Consider the following 18,878-nt stretch of genomic DNA (forward strand, 5'->3'; position numbering starts at 1 on the left):
TTATTTCTTCATCAATGACCATATGAAACTGTCAGCTCTGAGATGTAATGTCACAAATCTTGGAAGAAATGTACACAATCTGCCAAGTGTAGTGTTCCAAATGTCAAGTTGGTTATTTCTGATTTGCCACATAGAGGAACACAGTACAACAGTTGTTTTTGGGAGTGAGGCTATCCAGTCATTTATATGGAAGTGAGTAGGGTGTGAAACAAGGTGGCAATGCCAAATGTGCACAGGGGAGGGTAAGTGCTTTGGTCATGTGACCTAGAGAGAGGGCGGGGGCCAGGAAACTGCACCTCTCACCCAAACATCTATTATAGGACCTCTCTCTAAAAGATATATTGTTGAAGAAGACCTCCAGCTCTCTGTCATTGTCAAAATCTGCCACATCGACAGTGTGAATGCCTGGAAAGGTTTCAGAGGACATGTAATGGAAAAGAGACATTCAGCTGTAGGGGTAGGGTGTCAGGTCTCATACAACATGTTTTATATAAGATATCAGTTGTCTTTAATTACCCAGGTAAGTAATCCATAAAACATTGATTTAAGGAATAAAGGAAAAGGCTGATGAACTGATTTGATAGCCGTGCCCTCTGTGGCCAGTTTCATTTATTAATAGTAGCCTACACAGAAATGAACCCGTTATCATACATGAAAATGTACTACAATTTCAGGGAGGAAACATACTGACACGAATGAGGGCCAGAATGGTATTATTGTAGGTTCTGTCCTCTGCCCCACTTTATCCCTTTTCAAACCTAACACACCAGCTCCATCTGCTTCTTTACAGTCACTAACATTTTCTTTTTTATTGTCATTCTCAAAAAACAATGTACCTATTGTTTCCGTCTGGTGATTCCGTCTCTTTCAAATGGTTTAATTTAGTGTAAGTGTCTGCTGCTAAATTAATGTATAGTAATGCAAACCATTAATCCGTCCCTACACTGCCATAATGGAAAACTACGATTCCCAAACATACCATGGGGCGGAAGTGTTTTATGACGTCAACAGAAAATGGACAGATCCAAACATCCGGTAGTGTGTTTCGGGGGGAATTTATAAGTTACTGAAGCTACGGATTAATATCAGAACGAAAAAGGTAGTTATTTAAACCGTCTTTTCGATCAGTGTTTAAAAATACAAAATCGATCAAAGTGTTCCTCTCGTGGCTATCAAGCTTTTAAAAAATAATCATTTTAACTGCCATTTGCGTTGCATAACGTTAGCTGGCTAGATGTTCGCGTGCTGCCATTCTTGAGTGACAGGCCCTCCAGGAAAGTGTTTTGCATTTGAAATTGCAATTTTGGGTTTAATTGAATAAGTGTCTATTACTCTTGAAGCTATGGTTTCTGTGTATAAATTCCACTCTACCAGAATTGTTAGCTAGAGTTACATAGTCAGCTAACGTAAACGTGCGAGGTGGTTGAATAACTGTTTGTGTAGCTAGCTAAGTTACGTTATTCAACGCTCATAAACAGTGAAAAGCTCATCGCGCATTATTTAACTATCCAACGTGACTAACGTAGGTTTTGCAAGATGAATAGTTCTACCAAATGCGAACTAAAATGGTTTACCTTGCTTATTAAGTTAGCAGTCTGGCTGGCTACAAAACCAGATCTTTGATCTAGGTATGCTTTACGTAACGTTAGCTAACTAGCTAGCTAGCTAGCTAGCTAGCTAGCCTATCCTTCCTTCTAGCAGCCAGTCCGCTAACCATACGTGATTCTACAACTTGCCTATTTCGGTGTGCATAATTTCGGAAGTTATACTTAATGTCAGTAAGCGACAATAATTTATTTTGTAACCAGCTTTTCTTTTCTTTTTTAACTGAGATAAAACAGCTATGACGAGCTACACGTGTATATGTTTTGCCATTTGAACAAACCCACTCATTGTCATTGATTGCACACCCACAAGTCAGCTTGATTGACATCAGTGATGGTTCAGATATGGGTATTGAAACCATCGATCATTATCTATATCTTGCATTAAAAAAGTTATTTCTGACCCTTTGCTTCAACCGTGCGATACACCACCCGATTTAATGTGAACAAAGCAGGTAAAATAAATAGAGAAATCTGGTGGTGTAGCACACTGCAGGAGCAAATGCAGGTAGATACTGCGTTCAGTAGCGCTGCTACAAAGCATCAATGTCGGAATCCAGTTGTGTGGTCCTGCACAACTGGTCTGTTGGTTTTCATTAAAATTCTGCACCAGTGAGTCATTTAAGCTGTTCATTGGCTAAAGGATCTGCATATCTTTTCAGGGCCTTCATTGGTTGCTGGTTCAAAGTAAACAGTAATACCTGGAGACACTATAGCATTTGAGGACTTTGTTTGACACCCTGAAACTGTCTCTAATGTACAACAGTACATTCTATAAGCATGCTATTTGTATAGAATTTCAGTAATTGGGTACATTTTTGCAGGAAAGCAGTGTATTGATGCACACTCCTGCTGCTGGGAGTACTGAGTCTGAAAGGTGTGTGTGAGTGCATGTGCTGTCCTGTGGTTTCACAGAGCCCATTTGCTGGTCTGAACCTCCTGTGAGTGATGGAACCGGAGGGGGAAAGCACCCCGACCCCGGCGCACTCCAAAAAGCCCGACGTTGCGCTCTACGTCCCCAAGAAACGGCAGGAGCAGGGGGGTGCCGTGAAAGAGGCCCCCGCTAACCCCAAACCCTCCTCCAGAGACAAGGCCCAGGCTGCCGGCAAGCCCAGGACAAGGCCCCGGTACAGCGACAAGAACAGGAAGAATAACAACAGAGCCAAGAAGGACAGAGGAGGCGGAGACCAGACGGTGACCAACGCCCTCCCCAACGGCGACTTGGGGGAGAGGGAGGCCGAAAACAAGACTGACAACCAGACAGAGGGTGGGCCGGTTCACTCTGGGACGCTTCCGGTGCCTGAGGGGGAGGGGCTGAGTAATTGTAGCCCCTCTGAAGCCCCAGGGGGCAGGGCGGACGGTGAGGCTGCAGGCTCGTCCAATCAGCAGAGCTCTTTGGAGCAACAGGAGGCAGAGCCGGAGGAGGAGAGCTGGGACAGCCTGTTCAATGACAACGGGGACTGCCTGGATCCTCACCTGATAGAGGAGGTAGGCCAGCATGTGCCTTACTGCAGTGTTTCCCTTGGGGGGGGGGGCAACATAGACGACAGGGGTGGTGCTGTGAGGGTTGAAGGAAAAAGGCACATTGCAGTGTGTGTGTGTGTGTGTGTGTGTGTGTGTGTGTGTGTGTGTGTGTGTGTGTGTGTGAGTGTGTGAGAGAGTGAGAGAGAGAGAGAGAGAGAGAGAGAGAGAGAGAGGGAGAGAGGGAGAGGGTATTATGGATTGCAATGGTGGGTGGCAATCTTAAAAAATGTCCTGACCTAAAAAAACATTGTGAATCACTGCCTCACAGTGATCACCTCCAAAAAGCCCTGCAAATCCAGAGCAATTCATCAATTTAGGTATATACTCTTTTTTTATTTGATTGTTTATCTTCTGGGGAGTATGCATCATAAAAATAATTATTTTAGCTTTTCATTAATGATGGGCAGAGTCTACAAAAGCTCATCATAGCCAGCAGGCTGGCAGTATTCTTTGCAAAAATAGTCAGTTTGCTTAACCACCAGGGGTCAGCAATGTTTATATTTTGAAGATCCAATTAGATTTCTCATGCAGTAATTGCATCCCACAGAAAGAGCAAGAGTCCTCAGGGGGTCTCCCTTTTTCCAAACAAGGTTGCGTTGTTGTTGGAAATTATAATGTAACCATAATATATGTTGTCCGTTTTCTTTTACTTTTCTTATGTGAACATAACGTCAATGGCACCCTTTTTGGTGAAGATGTCTTGAGCCACTCTATTGGTTGTGTCTTCAACAGCAACAGGTGGATTTAGTCTAAAATGGCAGTAATTCTGATATAGCCACCTTACTTTGTCCATGTGATGTTTTGAGTTAGTTGTAAATGTCTTGTTGTAAGCTTATGGCCTTTGAGATTATCCTGACTGTAATTGGCTCTAGCGAGTTTTAGATTAGTTGAGTTTAGGCTGAGTTGTCCTGAATTTCCAACACAATTGGAACGCGCCTGCATGTTGTCTCTCCAGATCTCGCTGAAAGGTGGGAAGAAGAAGGACGTCCAGGAGCCGCGGTTCGATTACTACAACTGGGACCCGGAGCGGGACCCGGAGCTGGAGCTGCGAGAGGATGAGCTGTCCAACATCGTGGAGATCTACGACTTCCCCAGCGAGTTCAAAACCGAGGACCTGCTGCGGGCCTTCCACTCCTACCAGTGAGTCTCTCAGTCTGAGTCTGAATCAGCAGTCAGCTCTACCAGTGGGTATCTCAGTCTGAGTCTGAATCAGCAGTCAGCTCTACCAGTGAGTCTTTTAGCCTGAATCTGAATGAATGAGCAGTCAGCTCTACCAGTGAACCTGAATGAGTCAATATTTTGGCACGAGCCCATGCAAATCCCATGCATATTCCGACCTGTCCGACAAGGGAATTTGCATGCCCTGTGAGCAAGTAACTGCAACATGAGTCAATAGACATCTTAGCGATAAGGCTGTGCTCATAGGTTGCACTGTAACATGGTTTTAACAAGACCTTTTTACACACCTATATTACCTCACACAGTAAAACGCCCAGTGTTAATTCAATTAACAGTACATATGAGTGGGGGCTGTATGCACTCTGGAAGGGTTCATTTGTAACACTGAACATTTTACTGTGCAGCACGAGTCAGAGCCAATAAAGCTTGAAGTAGGACAGTAGTAAGAATGAAGTTGGCAGTTTTTTGTACTTAAAACCACACAAATGTCTTCTTATGGATTTTAGGACCTGAAATGAAACTCTGTAAATATGGGACTTTTAACTGTTATTTTCTTTTCTCTTCGGTGGGCAGGCAGAGGGGCTTTGACATCCAGTGGGTGGATGAGATGCACGCTCTTGGACTCTTCTCCAGCCCCATCGCGGGTGAGTCTCTGACAGACGGAGCGCTTGCAGGGTTGCACATAGTTTTTTGAGGGGATTTCTAATAAACAATTTTAGTCTTTAATGAGACTCAAACAAAGTTGGCTTAACAAGTGAAAATTACCCTATTGGCAAATCTTGAAATGAGTCAAACCGTCTCACCTCATTTTCCTTATTTAACAAAAAAGTCATAGAAATAACAGTTTAAGTCTAAATAGAAGAGTAAAATGCTTTATACTTATATCTGTTAAAAAGATATTTACATTTTTTTTTTTTTTGCTGTGTATGCCGGTCTGTAAGGCCATGCCCAATGAATAAGCATTGTGGGCCTTCAACCGTAGTCATCCTCAGCCCTGGTCCCAGAGGGCAAACGGATCATACCGCTTTTCTTTGTAAAGAACATCGATCACACTGGTGATGAATCAAGGCGGTCACTTATGCAGTTGGCTCACCTCTTTCCATGGGGCTGGGTCGGATGCTGGATTAAGGTCAAAGCAAAAAACAAACAGACCCCACGCCTCTCCAGGGCCAGTGTTGAGCATTACTCCCGAGTTACACCAGGAATCATCAAATCCCATTCCGAGGGGGCTGAGCACTGCTGGTTTTCCACCCTCCCTTCACCTGGGAGTCTGGTGTGAAGACAGTCCGCAGCACTGATTGATTACTGAAGTTCCTGGGAGAAGAGAAAACCAGGGCTGGATTTGGTGTTGAGGATCCTTGAGTTACAGTGTAGTATCCTTTCAATCTCTCTCCCCCCCCCCCCCCCCCCCGCTCTACCCTTCTCAGCCAGAGACGCCCTCATGTCCAAACACCCCTTGTTGAAGGTCCGCCCCCTCTCACAGGCATCGGCCGCTACCAAGGCCAAAGCCCGGAGCTGCTCAGGTAACTCTCTGCTAACTCTGCTCGTATGCGTCTAACGCTGCACGTACGCGGCTAACTCTGCACGTACGCGGCTAACTCTGCTCGTACGCGGCTAACTCTGCTCGTACGCGGCTAACTCTGCTCGTACGCGGCTAACTCTGCTCGTACGCGTCTAACGCTGCTCGTACGCGTCTAACGCTGCACGTACGCGGCTAACGCTGCACGTACGCGGCTAACGCTGCACGTACGCGGCTAACGCTGCACGTACGCGGCTAACGCTGCTCGTACGCGGCTAACGCTGCTCGTCGTACACGCCTACCGCTGCACGTACGCGGCACTTCCCCCGCCCGGGCTGTGTCGAAGTGTCCTTAAGCAAGACGCCTAACCCCCAAATGCTCCTGACGAGCTGGTCGGCACTTTGCATGGCAGCCAATCGCCGTCGGTGTGTGAGTGTGTGTATGAATGGGTGAATGAGAAGCATCAATTGTACAGCGCTTGGATAAAGGCGCTTTATAAATGCCAACCATTTACCATTTAACGCTGCACGTATGCGGCTAACGCTGCACGTACACGGCTAACGGTGCACCAGACTGTTAGGGCTTCTCTCTGTACAGCTCACCATAGCGATTATTCAAAGTTCTCACAGGTGTTGAAAAGCTTGGAAGAGCTCCATTTTGAAAGTGGAAATTGGAAGTGTTATGAAATTGCTTGATAACTGTGAATATGCTCTTCCAGTATTGTCTTACCCCATTGGCAAATCTTAAAACAAGTAAAACTGGCTCACCTCATTGGCAATATTTAGCAAAAAAGTTAGATTTTAAGTCTCAGTATGAGATTGATTTATATGCAGGATTTGGCAAGAGATGTTTGTGGGGGGAGCCTGTAGCCTAGTGGTTAAGGTACATGACTAGGAATATTGGAATATTGGTTAAGGCCCCTGTGTAGCGGCAGTAATTTCCACACAGCCGTTGGGCCCTTGAGCAAGGCCCTTGTCCCCCTGCTTAGTCTAAGCATAAACTAAATAAAAAAGAATATCATATTCTTAAGTGAAATGTGTGTCCCACTCCTAGACTACCTCCTGCCCGCTAAGGAGCGGCCCCAGACCAGTGCAGCCCTGGCCCGCAGGCTGGTCATCGGGGCGCTGGGCGTGCGGAGCCCCCAGAGCCGGGACGAGAGGGATGCTGAGAGAAAGAAACTGCAGGAGGCGCGAGGTGAACCTCCCCACACCCCTCTCTTTCTCCCTCTCCTCCTCCTCATTCCATCCCTCTCTGTCTACTGCCTCCCCCTTCAAGCTGAACCCACCCTGAACTCGCCTTTCTGTGTACCTTTTTCATTGAGATATATAAGAACTGGAGACAGCTTCTGTTTACTGTGGATTCCTATGGGAGCTGCTCAATGGCACAAGAAGCCAGTTTTTGGAGGCTGCCATTTATTACTACTGGGGCTTTTTTAGCACCAGAACATGTGCACTGGGTACCTAAACGTAAAGGGATGATATATTGTACGTGTGGCTCAGTAGTTCAGGATGAAGAAATGTTTTAATGTAAATTTCCTGTCTGTCATAGTATAATTTTGTCAGGCTAAATTCATAGTTTTGAATGGATTTCAATGGGGAAATTTGCTTTTTGGCACCAACTGCAATACCTCTGGTGACCACTGGAGTTTGGGAGCTTCTGGGGGATCGTCAATGGCTGGTCCCCTGCCCTATTTCCAGTTGGCAGAATCCACCACTAGATGGAGCCATATTTCAAAAAATACTCTTTTGCAAAAGTCCATTCTGATGTGCTTGCCGTTATTTTTGGCAAACCCAGTCCACCCTGCAATCAGCTTAGTTCAACAATTCTCCTTTTCCCGGTTTACGTTAGCTATTATAGTTAGCCCGGGCTCACTGTTTCCTTTCACAGCTGATCAATGGAAGCCATGAGTAACTAACCTCTCAGACTCACGCACCCAGCAGACATAAACACAAGCACATGCTCAGTACACATACCTTGTACTGTAAATATTTTAATGGAAACTTTAAGAGAAATGTGTGCAGTTGTTTAACCCTGGGCATTTTCACTTTCCTATTGCAGAAAGGAAGTGAAAAGAGATTTAATACTTTGCTTGCCTTTTCCCTTTCAGAGCAAAAGCGGCTGGCAGCAAAACAGCGCGAGGATGCATGGGAAGGGAAGTGAAGGAGGACAGTTCTCACACACACACACAAACACACAAACACATACGTACACACACACACACACACACACACAAATACACACATATGTACACACACACACACAAACACACACATACACACATACGTACACACACACACACACACACATACGTACACACATACACATACATACACGCATACACACAAATGCACACACGTACATAGAGACACGCTGGAGATGCCAGTTGGATCGCCACAAGCTATGCCACTTGTTTAGTGTAAGTCAGGAACACCGGAAAGTTCTGACTTCTGCACCTGGGAATTTTCGCAGGATGCAGCAGCTACAGTGATTTTAGTCATTAGAGTAAGAGAACAGAGCGGAACAAAGCTAAAATAATTCCCAAACTATTGGAAACCAAAGTCCAAACAATGTTTTCACACGACCAGAATTGAAAATTTATGAACAGGGTATTAAACAAATAAATATATTAAACAAAATATTTAGAAATTACTTTAATGCTATTTGCAAACCAAATGTCCAAAGAAAATGTTCCCCCCCCCCATAATTTCTCTAGAGAAGTACAGACACCTCACAAATGTGTTGAGTGAGGGAGACATGGTGTAGTTGCTCTTGACTCATTTAAACTATCGTGTATGTTAGAGGTACCCAGTCCCGTAAGTGAAATCAGACATTAGGCCCTGCCTCTACTGTGCTCACTCTAAACATTTATTCAAGAGCAGGTTATATGTGAACATCTGTATTTTTAGAACCAAAAAGGGCTTCAGTATGTGGGTTTAAACCAAGACTCACACACAACTTGGCAATCCCTTTGCTGCCGGGTGCACAGCTTTGCCGCTTTGAAAATGGAGCTCTCATTATCCAGTCACAAGTCCTTTTGGTTTCTGTGCTGAAAGGTGATTGGATAGTGCATGGTCATGAGACGACAAGGCAGCCATGTTGAGAATCATCCGTAATAAAGGATAGGCAAAGCTCCCTGCTCCAGGCTTTCCAACTCTGGCCTAGATTCCGTCAACATTTCTCATTTGTATATAATAAGTTACAGTTGATTAGACTAAGTAGGGGACAATCCCCACCCTGGAGCAATGCAAGGTTAAGGTCCTTTCTCAAGGCCCAACAGCTGTGCAGATCTTATTTTCGTCTCAAGCAGTTCAACGATCACCAAAATTAATTCACCAAATTGCGCTTATGAAGAGAAAGGGACCGTGGGGCAAAGTTAACCAATTTTTTGGGGCAAAGTTAATTGTTGATTGAATCTAGGCCTTTTTCTCAGAGTATTCTGCTCCCAGTCACCTTACCTTTTAGGACACGTGAAGAAAAAGATTTGAACATTTACTGCCTGTGATTCAAGCTCTAGGATCCGCATATGGAAGGTCACACCAAATACTGTTCTGAGTTTTCTGCAGAAACACCTCTGTCTGCCCTTCCACCTTAGAAGTGTTTTCATTTTTATACTTTTTATCCAGTATACTGTACATGGTGTCTTCACCCATCTGTGATTTAATAAATAATTTTAAATGTCAATGACCGGTTTGTTATTGTTTTATCTGTGAGTAGAGAGGCGTTGAGTTAAGTGGCTGGCTTGGGAATTTGGTTGTTTTTGTGTGTGTTTTTTGTAAAAACAAGGCAAGTGAAGGAAGGGCTAGTCCTCCTGAAACAGGTGTGCTGTCAGTGACCCAGAGATTTTGAACAATTGTAATCTTTGGCAGTAGTGAGCTAGGTAATTTCATTGGTTCGGCCTCACCGACTAGTATCCACCAATGTAAGCAGAGAAGCTAAGACCAGAGGCCTGTTCCTGCAGAGCAGGATTACTGAGTTTTACTCAGAAATCCTTTCTTTGTGAAACGGGGCCCAGGTTTGACACAGTGTTAGAAAATCTATAAACGGTACATGAAGTGACGTTCTAAGATGGGTTGAGTGGCAAGTTGTTATTTTCGTTATGTGGTAGGTCCAACCACAGTGCCGTTCACAAAACCTCACTTTCCCATCACTGTGAATATATTAAGTATAGGAGTTAAATTTCCTGTGTTTTGCTAGCATCCTGGAATAATGTGAAGTCCAGAGGTTGTTGGAGGGTTTATTCAAGCTTGGTCTGTAATTTTTCCTCCCACTAGCAGTGCTTTTCTCTGGGGGGTTCAGACTCCTCGCTCTTGGTCAGTGCTCACCTACTATAGAAGTTACAGCAGAACCATCAAAGTAACACCAGTTGTGTTTGCCCTGGTGTAAAGTCAAGCAATGCCAGCTTAACCTTAGCTGGGTACGAGCTGGTCATAAAGCTGATCTAGCTGGGTATGAGCTGGTCACCCAGCTAGTGCTGGTAGCTTGGCTGAATTGGTAGATGGTCAAGAGGTCAACTGAAACCGCCGTTTCAAAACAGCTTGAACTGGTCCAACCATGTCAAGCTGAGAGCTGTGAACTGGTCAACCAGCCAAACCATGTTGAGCTGGTCTGAACTGTTCAACCAGCCAAACCATGTTGAGCTGGTCTGAACTGTTCAACCAGCCAAACCATGTTGAGCTGGGAGCTGGTCTGAACTGTTCAACCAGCCAAACCATGTTGACCTGGGTGCTGGTCTGAACAGGTCAACGAGCTACCAGCTGTTTCAAAACCTAGCTTGAACAGTTTTTTTCAGCAGGGAGTATATACATATTAAACGCATCAGTTCAAGAAGGTGGTGTTTGCAATGATACTCCATCCCACAAGCCTTAGGGTATGTTCCTACAGACGCTCAATTCTCGTGGGTTACAGCAAAAATGTTCCTAGAGTTGTGGACGCGTTAGACCTGGTTCCCCCCCAGGACAAACGTACTGGAGCCCCAGTGACACCATCAGCCACAATATGTTTGCCGACTTTGAGCTTGGAGAGCCAGAGGGGCAATGCAATGACCGTTGTTAGCAAACACAGACATCCTTGTAGGGCTAGACTCCCCAGAGAGCGCTGGATAAAACTCATATACAAACAAATACCTTAAAATAAAAGCCTGTTCTGTCAAACAGGAAGTTGCCTTTCTCGGATAAAAGGAGACCATGTAGACTAGCTGTTCGCAGATGCCTGCATTGTGTTCTGATCTCTGACGAGAAGGACATAGTCTCTGGGATACACAATGAATGAGTTTGCATCTGAGGCGTCCTCTTTCAAGCTTGTTTATATCTTTTAACTAAAAAAAAAAAACATCTTTTTTAGGATTATGTGTTCTTGGAATGACCACATAAGTAGATTTTAAACAGGCAGGCAGCAATGGTCACAGTTCTTTGAAAGGGGAGACTTGCACATTTGAGGTTGGATTTCAAGGGAAGAGGTTCAAGTCTAAAGCCATGATCTGACAGTTTATATTTTTTCCACCAGATGTGAGACTTGTTTGATGAAGCATTGATTATTAACTAAGAGTTCCTGCCTTAAGCAGTTGAGCATTCGATGGACATCCATTGTAAAGAGATCAACTTCACATTCTAAAGAACAATCATTAGCATAAAACATGCATAAAACAAGTGCAATGCTATTTTAACAAACATGGTACAGCAAGAACAAGAACCTTGACGAAACAAAGCTAATACTTTGGGGTCTTAGGCATGGGTCCGCCATTAAAAAACTATAATATAGAGGAAAAACTATAATTTGGAGGGTGGAGAGGTTCCTTCCCTCTATAAAAGCTATGACCATCTCCCGTAATTTTCAAACATATGGTGTGTGAGGATTTTACAGTTCCAAGAATGCATGGGGTTTCGCTGTTTTTGTGACAGGATAAGTCAGTGCACTTAGTTTGACAGCCTCTGCAGGAAGAATTCATTCATATTCATTAATCCAGGGATTTTTTAAGCAAAATTGTATGCTATTTAAAACAATAAATAACTAATGCTATCTGTAAGAAGTAAGTATTTATTGTTTTCCTCAGAGTCACATGTCATATGGACCAAACCAAAATAAGGTCAAGAAATTCTTGATAATGGTAACATATTTGCAGTCTAAGTGGTGATGAGTGTCAGCCCACATGCATAGCAAATCAACTTGAGTATTTCCATCTGGTCTGCACTTTTATAATCGACAACTATGCAAAGAGTACAATTATCAGGCTCATAACCTTACAGTTCTATGTATCTAATGTTGCTGTCTAATTCATGCATTATAAATAAAAACACAGAAAAGGAAAATTCAGACATTCAGTTTGCATCTGGAGGCTTTATTGGTTCACAGAAGACAGCTGTAGTGGAGGGGCCGAGTATTTAATAGTCAAACACCAAAAGCCTTTAGTTTGCATTGACTGCTTTCTCCATTGAGATGATTTACTCAGAATTCCCTGTTTATGTGTAGTACTGTTTATGAAGGTTAAGGATGCATTGGTTCCTGAGCTGACCACAGATTCACAAGGACAATGGCAAAGCAATGAGCAAAGCAGTCCTTGAGCACATAGAAATTCTGTCATCCACTGACTTTAGAAACTGCCGTCTCTTTTTCCGGGCAAACAATTTTTAAACATATTTCTCTGACAGGTAGCACGAGGTACAGTAATGAGGTGTTAATTCAGAGAAGAGATTCTGTGGTTAAAAACATCAAAATAGACCAAAGGAACTGCAAAAACCCAAGAAGTCAATCTCAGCAAGTATTTAAGTCTTATATTTTGACTTAAGATCTCTGGATTTCTATCACTTTTTAGCTAAAGACAAAAATATTGCCAATGTTGTGAGATAAGTAACTTAAAACTAGCTAATATTTTCTACTTCAGAGAAGGAAATACGATTTTAAGTCTAAAACACTTAAGACATGTTAGACTTAGTGTTATAAATGTAGCTAATTTCAAACTTTGTTTTATGGCTGGACTATTTCTTTAAGACACTTTTCTGTGCTTTGCACCTTTATATAGCATGTTCGGTGGAGGCACCACTGGTACAGATATAGGATTGAATTTATCTGAGGACTTAAAGAGAGATACATTTTATGCACTCACAAATATACACATATATAACCAAAATAATTCTGAAAGCAGGAATGCACAACATATCTTACTGTGAGGAGATTAGAGATCAGTATTTAAAAAAAAACATGTATTTTAAAAAGATTAATGAATATTAACGTACATAAACGTGGTAAGCCAAATAAAACAAAGAAAAAGAATTCCACAGCATCTCTAGGAGAACATATAAAGATCTGTTACCTTTTCAGCTAAAAAAAATAAATAAAAAAAAAGTTTCCATCCTCTGGAATCCTTGCAGCCAACAGTACGATTTGGGATGGCTATAAACATGGTTTTGTGGTGAGGGGTGTTGGGGTGAGGGAATTTGGGGGCGGGTGATTTGGGGGCTGTTTTCATGTCTATGTTTTTTTTGTTTTTTTTTTCTAAATCCTGAGTTTTCCATCCTTTAGCAGAGAAAGGCGAGAGGATCCTAATGCACTTTCCGCGGTAACCAGATTAAAATGGCGTTTCTTCTTTTTGAGAATCCATGTTCACTGAAGAGTTTGTCGCCCATTAATAACCAGTTGACCAGCTGACATTTGCTGAGAAGACTTGTTCTGGGAACACAACAGTACTGACACAATTTCACATTGCCATCATCGGACAACTGTAGCAGATGAAGCAGAAAGTCTACAAACTACTCTATTACAATAGCATAAACTATGTTAAAGTTATGACATACGGTATATAAGTTACATCTACTGTATTTGTAAATGTTTAAGCCAAATAATACGCTTTATTTGTTTCATCACTATTAATAACTGTAATAGTTAATGCAATAATGCTAAACATGAAAGCTGTAGGGTCATTCAGAAAAAAGGTCTGATGACCATTTTGGAGAATTACACTGTTTATTTTTTCAATTTTGGCTATCTTTATTGGGCACAATTCCAACAAACTGCTTGAATACTGACGATAAACAGATAAAGTGCATCCTTTCATTAAAATACTTAACCTGCTATGACAGTATTTCCAAAAACAGTAAAAGACGAAAACATTTTAATCTGAAATATAGCAAACTACAGCTTAGTCAGATTTTTATTTGTTTTTGCTTTGTCAACGCTTAAAATTGTGCATGACAATACATGTGCATTACCTTACGACACTTATTTTAAAATTCTAAAATCTAACAACAAAAATATTCCTATTTATACACAATAACACACATGGTCTTTGAAGGTAATACTGTGTCATAAATAGATGAAATAGCACCATGATAGAAAAAATTAAAGCACCAATATCCAGATCGATATTATATGTCTGGGGGAAAAATCCAGGTAGACCTGCATTTTCAAAGCAGCTTCTTTTGTAAGAAAGATATTTTCCCTCCAGATGTACAGCTGGACATGCTATCGGATCCAACATAAAATAATATGATTTATTTGGTTGTTCTCTGTCGTATTCATTCCCAAACGAGTGTAAGATATTTGTGACAGAGGGCTGCTTTTGCTTATAATGTTCAATAATGCCATTATATCAGAACTCATTGAAGACAGAAATGCCATCTAAAAACATACTTATGAGTTTTTTTCTGTTTTTATGTCTTTTTTTTAAATGATATATAATAATCTGTGTGTAAATTCAAGCTTTGGTAGGTGTTAAAACATACCTTTGATAAAGTTAAAGAAAAAAATGAAAGAACATTAATGGAGGAATCAATGTCTGTTTGAGATTTGATGGAGAAGCGGTTCTGAAGTAAATTCTGCCTTTTGCCACGGCAACACCTGTCCCCTGTCATTGCTATGAAGATCCCTCCTTCCACCTGCCAAGTTCTTGGGTGCAGGCAAGTCAAGAGTTTCAGGGGAACCAAGATAGTCTCTCGCATGTAATCGATGAAACGGTAAGTTGAGTTAAGGAAGAGGGGGATGAACTGATGTGATAGACGTGCCCTGGTCTTCTGTGGCAATGGTGAGACTCACCACAGAGCTGTCACTCCCTCTCTCTCTTTCTCTCTTTCTCTCCCCACCTCTCTCTGTCTCTCTCCCTACCTCCTTCCTCTCCGTGATTGGGCATCCAATGTCATGTGCAATGCTCCATAAATGGACAGGTGCCGTCCGTGACCCCCTGTGATGTGACGTGTGCGCCGAGGCGCTTGCCTCCGTGACCCCATCCTGACCCCATCCCATCACGCCCCGGTCGTGGAACGTTCCGGACTAGCACCCCGGGTCAGAGCTGGTGTTAGATGAAGTTGTTGGAGATCTGCTGTTGGTGATCAAATAGGTCCTCCACCTCTGGACTGTAGGCATCTCCTGGTAAATGCCAAAGAATACGGAAAAGATGTGTATCAGTCCGTACATGTATGTAAATGTGTTCTTTTGGCTCTGTATACCAGCACATTGGATTTGAAAAGAAAGGACAGTCTGTCACCTTTCATTTGAGAGTATTTACCGCCATATCAGGTGATCCGTGTCGGAATCACTTCCCTTTTTATCGATAGTCCCATTTTAAGGGACCAAAAGTAATTAGATGTCTGATTAGTCAGGTGTATTCAAGCACTTCCTTCCAGGTATAAGAAAGCTTTCAGTATCTACTTTTGATTCTTGGCTTTTGATTGCCACTGAAGTCTGTTATTGGCGTTTGTCGACATTCAGCGTTTCATTTCAAATCCAATGTCTTGGCGTGCAGAGCCAAAAGAACAGAAATTGTATCAGTGTTCATATACTCGCTGTATTAATGTCATGTATGTATAGAGATGACATGTATGTACCTGTGTGACAGCCATAGAGGAAGACTCTGTTCCCATCGTACTTGCAGCGACAGCGCACCACATTATTCATGAAATCTGACTCGGCCATGTCCAGTGACGGGTTCACCTGCACCTGTAGAGTGTGGAGGAACAGGAGAGTCCATTATCCATATCAAACCTATCAGATTTACATAAGCACACCATACACAAATTTCAGGGGGTGGAATGATTAGGATGTTGATTACTACCTCATACAAAAACAGTTTTATTATTATTATCAATAATTAACATTCAGTTATTATAGTTTTCAATAGGTATGAGGTTATACATTATCCCTGTTGGGATATATAAGAGTGTTTCCAGTGCAAGGAATGAGTTAAAAGTAAGCAGTGCACACTGCTGCTTGTGATCAGTTGCACTATGTCATGAATATTCCCTGATGGTCTGTCATTAAACAGCAGTCATGGTCAGTATTGTTTTAACAGTCCGTCTGATTCCTACCCGTAAAGACACAAATTACTTTTCCATAATACTGAAAGAGAAATACAGTAAATGCAGCATGTAGTGTTTCACTTACTGTAATAATGGAGCATTATTTTAAATAAATGTATTTAAAAAATGGATTGTCCACTTTTCTTGCAACTAGTTTGAGTGCCCAACAATTAGCATGCTCATTGTTTTTAAGGGAAGAAATTATCTTATATTATTTAAGTTTAGCTTGTTGGCTTAAGAAAAGTGAAATTTTCTTAACCCGTTGGCAAATCTAGAAATTAGTCATATCTTCTCACCTCATTGGCAATAGTTTGTCTTAGTTCTAAGAAATAAGATACTTATTGAGTTTGGCTTTTGTTGCAGTGTGGAGTGTTAACATTTAAGCAGAATGATAGGATAGCCCTGCCTAATGCTAAGGTCACTTTTCACATATGCACGAGTCTTAAATGTACACTCTAATTAAATGTACACCCTAACACTCTAATGTACAACCCTAATTGTTGTCTATAGGAGAAAACAGAGAGGAGCACGTCTGTGGTAAACAGTAAAATCCAATAAGGTGCTCTTTGGAACAAGGTAATGATGAGAAAAGATTGGCGACCAAGGCACTCTTGATATGGATGCGTTAAAAAGCCTATATTATATGGCTAATGCTTAGGCAAGAAATTAAAAACACGCACCAACGCATTGCGGCACACAGGCGTTCATCAGTGTGAAATGTCTATAGGACTTGGCTTTGTTTCAGGGAAACACCCAGCAATTTCAGTGACTGTTCTACAGTAAACTTTATTGCTGACGTATAAGAGGTTCTATAACCTCCCGACCACCCCAAAAATAGAAAAGACCAGCATAGCCATGGAAAAGAAGGACAATAGCATGGTTGCACAATGTCACACTGGTCATTTACTGCAGGCTTGTAATAGCATTTCAGTGTCACACATGCTAATAGCACGCTAACATGGGAAAGTGCTACCAGACCACTCCCATTTAAATTGAAATATTTTATCTCTCCAGACAGATACAGGGAAAATACTCACAGTGTATACTGTAACCATAGCTCCAAGCACCTTTTATTGTTTTTGTGGGGTTTAAATGAGAAAAGAGGACAGCCGGAGATCCCTGTAAAGTATAAAGTGGCTTTGAGCTGTGGCACATTGCCCACACTCAGCCTTTAAAGTGTACTGCGGGCAGGTCTCTGAAAAACTCATCAGTAGCTCAGCGTGCAGTTATCAGTAATGCTGCAATTTGACTGCGGCTTCAAATGAACTTGCCATTGCTACTTATGACAATTTGGTATGGGGAAAAAACCCAAGAGAAAAATTAACTTGCTGAACTGTGGCTGGATGCATTGTGAGTCGTGCCATGGCTAAGGGCACATACTGAATAGCAGCAGAGGGAGTGAGATAGAGATAAAAGGAGAGAGGGAAGAAGGGAAGTCTGGACCAGGAGGAAAAGAGGAATAAAGACTTGTTTTGCAGATTTGCCTCAACTTTAGGGACTTAGTGTTCAAGGGACTTAGTGTTCCTTACATTGAGTAATTGAACCACATGCATCATTTATTGCAGCATGAACAAAAATAAAAAATGGTATGTTTGAGATAAGATTACTTTTCCATTATCCCCAAACCAAATAAACTGAGCACTTCAAGTTTTTGCAGGGCTGCTTTTTTTTTTTTTTTTTTTACAAATTATAAACACTATAATTTTTTCACAATAATTATACATAATAAATGGCTATAGCAATGCAATAATATGCTGTAAATACTTTCCATTTTGGAAAGACATTTAAATTCATAGCCCAATTTAGAGCACCCCACAACACAAAGATTTGACCCCTTCTGGTTCATGCAATGCTATTCTATAATAGCTGGGTTATTTAGGGATTGGCTGTAAAACTGCTGATATAAATGTTCCTGCTTGCTTCCTGCTTGCACATTGGACCATTTTCTTAATAACAGCTTCGTAGATTGCCCCACCATTTTAAACACAGACTCTTTCCTTTACATCCTCGAATAACATAACTTTTTAGGCACAAGGACCTGTCTGCCAATGGAAGGTGCTAAAAAATGCAAATGAATACCAGAAATAAAGCAGGGGACTTATTTAGTGCTATTATTTAATGTTATTTAAACATTTCACATGGCAGTTGGGGACTTCTGACAATTCTGACTTCTAGCTATTTCAGTTCTGCAATTTCTCCAAAAGAGAATTTTGTTTGATTGAGCCATTTCATTTCTGATTAGTTCAAGACATATCTGATATAGGCTAACTTGAAATATAGCATAATTGTTTTGAACTATTTTAGGTTTTAAAAAATGAACCTATTGAATCTATTATTCCCAAAAAAGGGCTCCAAGGTTGGATGGAACAGTATTTTTGCTCTTTCTCTGTAATTGGGAGCACTACTCTGCATTTCTGTCAGAGACAAACATCTCTGTCTCACCACAGTTCTCCTAAGAGTGCCACAGCCTTGGGATTAAGCATGCTTGACAACTCCAAAAATACACATGCATCTTTCACTGCTACAAGTCAAGTAAATAAACAGAAGTGAGCTGGATACACTGTGTAATTAAAGCGGAACTTCCAATTTACCCATCTTTTTATGGTTTGTGATGTATAAAAATAAAATTAGCTAAATTTGAGGATTTTGGGACTGGGATATTGGCATATTGAAATCATCTGAACAATCTCACGCAGAACAATTCTACTGTGTAGGGAGGCCAGCAACTGATTCATGCATGGTATCTGCAGTAACTATTATGGTAAAAAA

General features: G+C 41.8%; 2 protein-coding genes across 2 annotated transcripts in view; one reads left to right on the forward strand and one right to left on the reverse strand.

Moving 5' to 3' along the window:
* Nucleotides 1-1,375: 1,375 nt before the first annotated feature.
* On the forward strand, nt 1,376-9,507 carry r3hcc1l (R3H domain and coiled-coil containing 1-like). The gene is made up of 7 exons (XM_061231566.1): nt 1,376-1,522; nt 2,520-3,092; nt 4,084-4,268; nt 4,881-4,951; nt 5,735-5,830; nt 6,880-7,020; nt 7,934-9,507. The coding sequence occupies exons 2-7, from the start codon at nt 2,553-2,555 to the stop codon at nt 7,984-7,986; spliced, it is 1,086 nt and encodes a 361-aa protein (XP_061087550.1). The 5' UTR covers nt 1,376-1,522; nt 2,520-2,552; the 3' UTR covers nt 7,987-9,507.
* A 2,632-nt stretch (nt 9,508-12,139) lies between these two features.
* LOC133121501 (lysyl oxidase homolog 4-like) overlaps nt 12,140-18,878 on the reverse strand; it is a 37,426-nt gene continuing 30,687 nt past the window's right edge. Inside the window, exons 14-15 of the mRNA XM_061230704.1 lie at nt 15,639-15,750; nt 12,140-15,180 (exon numbers count right to left, since the gene is read on the reverse strand). Coding sequence (XP_061086688.1) covers nt 15,110-15,180; nt 15,639-15,750 — 183 coding nt within the window. The 3' untranslated portion in view covers nt 12,140-15,109. The remainder of the gene's footprint in view (nt 15,181-15,638; nt 15,751-18,878) is intronic.

The sequence above is a fragment of the Conger conger genome, chromosome 2 (genome assembly GCF_963514075.1).
Source record: "Conger conger chromosome 2, fConCon1.1, whole genome shotgun sequence".
NCBI classification, from domain to species: Eukaryota; Metazoa; Chordata; class Actinopteri; order Anguilliformes; family Congridae; genus Conger; species Conger conger.

Coding starts and splice junctions, on each gene's coding strand:
- r3hcc1l (XM_061231566.1), top strand. CDS start 2,553: ATGGAACCGGAGGGGGAAAGCACCCCGACCCCGGCGCACTCCAAAAAG. Junction 4,952..5,734: donor CTTCTCCAGCCCCATCGCGG/GTGAGTCTCTGA, acceptor TACCCTTCTCAG/CCAGAGACGCCCTCATGTCC. Junction 7,021..7,933: donor GAAACTGCAGGAGGCGCGAG/GTGAACCTCCCC, acceptor TTTCCCTTTCAG/AGCAAAAGCGGCTGGCAGCA.